The following is a 7,500-nucleotide window of genomic DNA, read 5'->3' as shown; positions in this document are numbered from 1 at the left end:
AAAAAAAAAAAAAAAAATAATAATTAATTAAAATCATACGCCCAGCAGGGTCTGTCTGAAGTCTCTGTAACGGGGAGCAAAAAAAAAAAAAAAAAAAAAAAAAAACTTAAATAGCTGCCAAAGTTTTTACAAACTCCGTGAGCGGCGCCTACTACGCCGAACCAAGTTTTAAAATATTTTTCAGTTACCTGAATTTGGTCCTAAATCCGAGAGATGTTCTTTTTTCAGGTCAGCTGAAGGTCGGGTGTCAGTTTTAAAGAATGAAAATCGTTGCATCAGCCTGTTTTTATACAGATCCCGCTGTTGGGAGGGTTTGGGAATGCGGAACAAACTTGTGCCAACCAGACGTAAGAGGCTGATGTAAAGTGTGGAAAACCCGCCTCCCCTTAACAACCAGAAAACAAACAACACAGCACCTAACTAACCTGCCTCAGTTCAGGACACATTGGAAACGCAAGCGACTCACCCACACCCGGGTGCATGAGGGAATCCCACAACAAATACTGCAATACTTGAGGAATACCTGAGAGAATGACGCGCAGGTACTGTATTATAAAGCGGTCCGAGGTCTAAAAGGAAGTAGAAATAGGCCACCCACAGTAAACAAACAGCTATTTAAAATCGAACAAAAAGCTGTTTAAAAACAGCTAATGGTTAGCCTTCCTACCAACGCTGTCTGCTTTACATAAATCACATCAATATAAGGTATAACCGAACTTAGAAACGTACAAGAGATTAAAAAACAAAACAAAAACAAAACTCGAATTTCAACCCAGGAGAAAAGAAAACAACTCAGGACGATATTCCAATATTCGTGTGAGATCCTGTTGTTTTAATTTGTAAGTTGTTTTGCAAATAGTACAAAGGTTGCATTAGAAGTACATTCAAGGGCTACCGTTTGTTCTTCCGGTGAAATGCCCTGTAAATGTCTAATCTCTGAGGATCTCAAATACAGATTAATAATTAAAGGATTTCGTTGAAACTGATATATATATATATATATATATATATTATATATATATATATATAGATATCCATATATATATATATATAGAGAGAGAGAGAGAGAGAGAGAGAGAGAGAGAGAGAGAGAGAGAGAGAGAGAGAGAGAGAGAGATATCGAAGATGAACAGATGACTTTTAATAGTTGGAATAATTATATATAACAGTTCAAGGCAACATGTTTTAATGATCACAATATCTAATTTACAAGAACACAGCATACTGAATTATTTTAAAGTTAATATTGTCAAATACCCTAGTATTAATATTTAATATGAACTTTTTAGGGGTAATTTTTCTAATGTGATGTTGTTATACGTAGTTTTGCAAATTATACATCAAATACATTTATTTATATATGAACTCTTATCACATGGAGTATATTCCTTTATTGTGGTTCTAAGATTAAAACATTACATTCACACACACACACACACACACACACACACACACACACACACACACACACACACACACACACTTTTAATATGTTATAAAATGTCCTAATACATAAACACACATTTTGAAAGTGGTCACGGAATTAATATGTTGTAACGTTAAAGTTGTTTAATAGCAGGTGCGGAATGGGACCGTTTGAAACCGACCATATTGTAGCGATCCCGGTTCCAGCAGGCAGGCGCCTCACACAGGCGGAGGGCGCGCTCGAATCCGGGACCTCTTGCGCTCCAACATAGTGCCGATACCGCTTATACGAAAGAGCCGGTTATCTGCAAGGAGCGTATATCGGGCACGCTATAATATTATTTTTTTGTTTGTGTTTTTGTTTTTTCCTTTGCGTCATTAGCTCCTGGATCTAACTAATGCTACAATTTTTCTGAATGCTTTGTCCTACTGCCATACGAACAAATCTCCCTTGATGCCCAGGCCTTGCTTTCTCATACTCTCTACAGTAGTAAAGATGTTGCATTTATTTTTAATTAATTTACTTCTGGAAAATCTAATCGCCCAATTGTTAGTAATCTCTCTCTCAAAATCATGCCCAATGTATAATCCTCGTTTTACAGTTCATTAATTATATGTTCCAGCTTGTATGGATTCAGACCTCACCCTTATGGTGAACATTTTGGACATAAGGTTTCCTGTTCCATACACCAAAGGAAGTAACGATAGACTGGGGTCAGTAAGCTGTCTATTGGACCAACACAACATTTGAAATTTAGGGTATAATTACTGTCAGGACTTGCACGTGTTTACTGGACACAATGACATCATAAACCATGTGATCGGAATTCTAAGTAGACCAACATTCTTGCACTGTGAGGCCTGAGTGTGGAAACAGTTAAGCTATTTAATGTATATGAGCTGAAATGTTTTCCTTGTGCTCACACAAATGTGGCAGTACTTGCAGTTCTCACCCACACGGAACACTGTTTTGAATCTCCTGCCTGACACTGCCACAGAGCCAGCAAGACAAAGATATGCAGGTCTGCACAATAGTGACAATGGTTACAAATTCCCACATTGACATAGATATAGATCAATTACCCTGGAAAGAAAAACATTAACGTGTTTAACATGCTTTAAGTGCTTGGATTAAAGGTGCAGCTAAATTGCACTTACAGTGCATTCGCACAGACTAACAAACTGAAAATAACTAGAAGATGATGGGTTTGTAAACACTGCTAGATGAGTAATGGCATTTTAGCATGGTCTGCACCCAAAACACGATTCACCACTCTCAGAATGTGAACAGAACTTTGACAATATAGGTAAAAAAATAAAAATAAATCCATTGCCAATAGCAGCAGCAGGTGACTTAACAGATTCTGGTCACCTTGGTATCGAAAGGCTGGGATCATATAGATGTTTGTCCTGAAAAAAAAAAAAAAAAAAAAAAAAAGCATTTTCCATATCCTTAGATTTCACAAATCAACGAGGACCTACAAGTGAACTGGCCTGAAATTCCACTGAATATTGTGTTTGGTCAGGAAGAAGTGACTGCGTGTCAGCCCATGCTGTATTGAAATTCCTGGTTCATACAGCATGGGAGCTCTGTTATACAGTAGTTTGCAGTGCAGGTACCCCTGGTCTCTATCACTGTCTGTATCATAGATTTAGACCCAGGAAAGGAGAGAGGGGAGTCATGTGCACAGCATCCTCAGGTCATGCAGCTGCCATTACAGAGCTCTTGTTGTGCTTTAAATGGTATAATGTGAAATTATAGTCATTGAAATTTCAATATTTATTTTTTTAATTCCTCAAAGCTTCTAAATGAAGCCCATGTCCAAAGTTTATGCTCAGCGTCAGCCTATGCTGTAACACTGACAGTTTCCTGTTCTCAAGAATTTAGTCTACAATTACTCTCTGTGGGCAAAAACCAGTAAACCCATGAAGATAAAGACAGGGAAACCCCTGAAGCTGCAAAAATTAAGAGTCAAACCACAGGAATGGATCTACAGTCATTTCTAGATAATGAGGTCAATATTAATATATATAAAAGTTTTAAAATAATATGGTTTCAACAAAGTGATGCATGATATTTCCTTTTCATCTCACTTTTAAAAGTCTCTTCTTGAAAATGTAGATTTCCTGCTGGCTCCTAGTCATCAGATCTAAGGAGCAGGCCATGTGTGTTAAGCACTAGGACTGTTTTTTTTATCTGTTTTGTCAGATGTGGAAACCAGGAATATGGAACATGATTTTGAAAACAACTTTAAAAAAATGTTCATTTAAATTAACAATACAATACAATGGAAATATCTGCATCTTCCTAATTGAAGAATAAAATACAAGCAAAGAAGCTAAATATCTTCTACAGAAGAAACATGGGACTAGTGATAAGATTGCTAGTGCTCATAAGACCTTGGCTCAAGCTATGAATAGTTACTATTACTGTACCCCATCTGCGTGTGTCCATGTATTCATGCCAGACTGTCTGTGCCAAAGATATATTTAAAAGTATTTAAAAAAAATTCCAGTTGGTTATCAGTGATATCAGCCATATCCCTGTTAAGATAGATGCGTCAGTTAAACTATAAATAGGAAAAGTCTTACGAAAGAAGGAGAATAAAACAGAAGTAATAAAAAACAAGTTTCACAACGCAGCACATTGAATTGTATCTTAAACATTAATAAATAAAGATCTAAATCCACCTGTCAGTGTTTTTTAAAACTATATATATATATATATATATATATATATATATATATATATATATATATATATATATATAATGTGTGTGTGTGTATATATATATTCCATAAATATGTGGTTTTGTTGAATAATGTTGGTAATATATTAATATTTATTTATAGCTGATAAGTACCAAATACGGTTTTAAATGTATTAATTTTCTCTGAAGCACACTAACGTCGGCACAAACTCATTATACCAATTGGGAGCGTTCCAGCAGTATTTACATTAAAATAGAGCCTATTAGCTCTTTTGAGTGCAGCTTGTTAAAAACCTAGCATGATAAAAGCTCTTTCTCCTGAGAGCATGCAGCTTTATCACGAGAGCTACCTATTAAGCACAGATGTTGTCAACTGATTCACTGTACTTTACACCTTTTTTTTGCCCCATTAGAAAGATGAAAGCTATACTATAATTTGTGCTAATGTGGGTTTATATAAAAATAAAACTGCCCTTCTTTCCTAACCTGTCCTATCAGCCAGACCCAAAAATAACCCCCAAAAAACTCTAATCAATGGCTTCTGTGTGGAACTGGAGCAGGGTTTCTGTCCTGCTTCGTCTCGCCTCACCTCACCTCAGCTCAGCTCAGCTCAGCCTTCCAGGGCAGGCAGAGGGTATAAGAGCATTGCATTTCTCCCCAGGCTCCATACTGCAGTAGCAATCCCTCTACACAAGGATATATCGGGGAAATAACTATGGGAGTCAAGCGGCCCTCCGATAGGATACAACTAATTGGATGGTTTGCTATCACATGACCTGTAGCCCCTTTTACATTATTTCTAGCATGTACCTTTATTCTTATTGTCAAACAGGTAAAGTAAGATACAATATCCAGCTCTCAAGATGGCACAAACGGAGCAGACTCATGGGAAATACTCCTTGGATGGGTTGTATAGCCATGCATTGAGTCACATACCATCTGTCCACAGCTCTCAGACATAACATTATTAACAAAGTATTTTTAACAAAATCATAACCGCCCACAGCTTCCACTTCTGTCTAAAATTGCTTACATAACTGTGATGATGCCAATCACGTGCAGTATTATTTTTTGAGCTATTCCAGCAATAAAAAACTCTTCATTCAAGACCTCTGAGCTTCCTGTCCTTGCTTGTACTGACAACTACGTTTTTTTTTTCTCATTCAGTTTGCAAATAGCATTTTTAGTTTCATTAGAAGTGTAGTTTTTTTTTTTTTTTTTTAATATGTCACTAATTGGTTGTGGTATTGGTAATTGTGTGCAATATATATATATGTGTGTGTGTGTGTGTTATTGTAACAAATGTATCTTTGAAATGGTTTCATCTCATTAGGAGACAATGCATGGCATTGCTATGTCACTTCTGTTATTGTTAAACAGAGACTGGTGGTTACCAGCCAGCTGTTTTACAAGAGTTAAAATGCGTTGCTCTCAGTTTTCATATTTCTCCTTTGCTTATCTTAGACGCAAATCAAACCAGTCTTGTTATGTCAATGCTTAGACAAGTCAACAATACAAGAGTTAAAGTAACTGGCTTAGCCAGTTTAAACATGTCATGATAAAAGTTCCCTCAGGCTTCTTTAACCTGTGTGTGTTTCCACAAAGTCTATGAAATAAAACAGTGTAAAAGCACGGTGCTGCAAGTAAGGGCTCTATTCAATCTTCATCAATCAACAACTGGAAAACACATTTATATTTCACCATTTTTGAGAATCTCATCGTTTGAATCGGACCTATGTTTGCACGTTCAAGTTTCTTTGCCATGTATAGTGAATTTCTGCTTCCTCTTTAATCCATACATCTTGCAAGATGGCAGGTGACCAATATGATGTTTATAACTAAAGTTCGGGAGGAGGGTCAGACACCAATCTCTGTGTCACCAAATTGAATCATTAAATTTACACGTTAGCTCATTAAGATTGTTAGCACTATAAATACCCTCTTCCCTCTTATTTTGTTTTGATTTCATGGTTTTGTGTATGGGGGTCTTCGCCTCGTCCAATCGGCCAGGCAGCGAGCCCTCAAAACAAGTTATGTTTGATGCCAAATTAATGTGCATCTACAACATACCTCTCTGTAAAATTGCACACTCTGCATTCTCCACAATAAATATTTGTACGAAAACGTATTGTGATTGGTGTTGGTCCCAAACTACTGAAATAGCATGAAACTGTAGTTGACATGAACATCTGATGTCACCACCGTGCAACGTGCCAAAAGCCTGCACCAATATCCAAGTGTGTGGCGCTTTTAACAGAGAAAATGGCCTGATATTTCTGACAGCCTGCTTCTATTGGAGACTTAGTTGGTTCAACCTTAGAATGCTAAGCAGTTAGAAGCTATGGAACTCTGAAAAAGCAACAAATCAGATTTTCTGTCACCACATGCACACTATAGTAATTTCAGAGATGTTGGTAAAAGAGCGAGCACTGGCTTGAGAAGCAAGAGGAGCATGTTAGCAATGTCAGAGAGCAGCAGCCTATAAGGGACTTGACCTCCACACTTTACATGATAAACATTTCTATCACAGCGTTCTAAGGTACCATAATAACGGTTTCCCATAGTAAAAACATAGCAAAGTGTAATAACGCACAGCAAAAGCATAGTAAAGCATAGGTAAGCATTGTAAAGAATAGCAAAGTATGGTAAAGCATATTAATAAACCAGGGTAAACTACGGTAAATATATAGTATAACCATGGGAAAAGCATGGCAGAACTGCAAAAATACTGATGATTTAATATCTCCTGATGTGTCATTCTGTTTAATATACGGTATGTGGAACGAATCAGAATATCTGGAAAATAATTACTATTTCTCTGCTTCTCATCGGAACAACTTAGTAAAAATACATTATTGGGAATGTGAACAGACATCTTCTGATCTGTCAAAAGCAATTTAAAACTGGTGTTAAAACAGGCACACAATTACCACCAACAAAGTCATCCACAATCACAGTCAAATACTGTACAAGATTCACAGATGTTTGGATATTTCTTCAAGTAGTTATATAACTGAAATATATACAGCTGTGAGGAATCTCCCTGGATTACATCAGCCTGCTACCTTTGATATTTAAACATCAATATATTGATGACAACCCCTTAGTAAGGTATAACTGATAGCTTCAAACCGAGTTCATGTAAAACTAAAAAGTGGATTTTTATTTGTTTTTCCCAAATTGTGTTTTGGGTAAAATTACCTCTGATTTCATAAATAAAAGATTTTTTTTTGTGTTAAAAAAAAAAAGTGTTGCAGCAGCATTTTACTTAACAGAAAGAGTCATTACATCCCACAATACAACAATTAAATAAAGATTTGACTCATCTTTTTTTATACCGGGTGCTGTAACACAAAACAACTTC

At 36.4% G+C, this 7,500-nt stretch overlaps 1 protein-coding gene across 2 annotated transcripts in view; it reads right to left on the bottom strand.

Moving 5' to 3' along the window:
• LOC121330335 (jun dimerization protein 2-like) overlaps window positions 1–325 on the bottom strand; it is a 7,285-nt gene extending 6,960 nt beyond the window's left edge. The window contains exon 1 of one of the 2 annotated variants that reach the window (XM_041276786.1): window positions 189–325. In XM_041276786.1, the coding sequence (XP_041132720.1) occupies window positions 189–276 (88 nt within the window). In that variant the 5' untranslated portion in view covers window positions 277–325. The remainder of the gene's footprint in view (window positions 1–188) is intronic. The other variant, XM_041276787.1, reaches the window with a different exon arrangement.
• Window positions 326–7,500: the final 7,175 nt, after the last annotated feature.

Source organism: Polyodon spathula, chromosome 17 (genome assembly GCF_017654505.1).
Source record: "Polyodon spathula isolate WHYD16114869_AA chromosome 17, ASM1765450v1, whole genome shotgun sequence".
NCBI classification, from domain to species: Eukaryota; Metazoa; Chordata; class Actinopteri; order Acipenseriformes; family Polyodontidae; genus Polyodon; species Polyodon spathula.
Note: the sequence above shows the minus strand (reverse complement) of the source record. Positions and strands in the feature narration are given on the sequence as shown.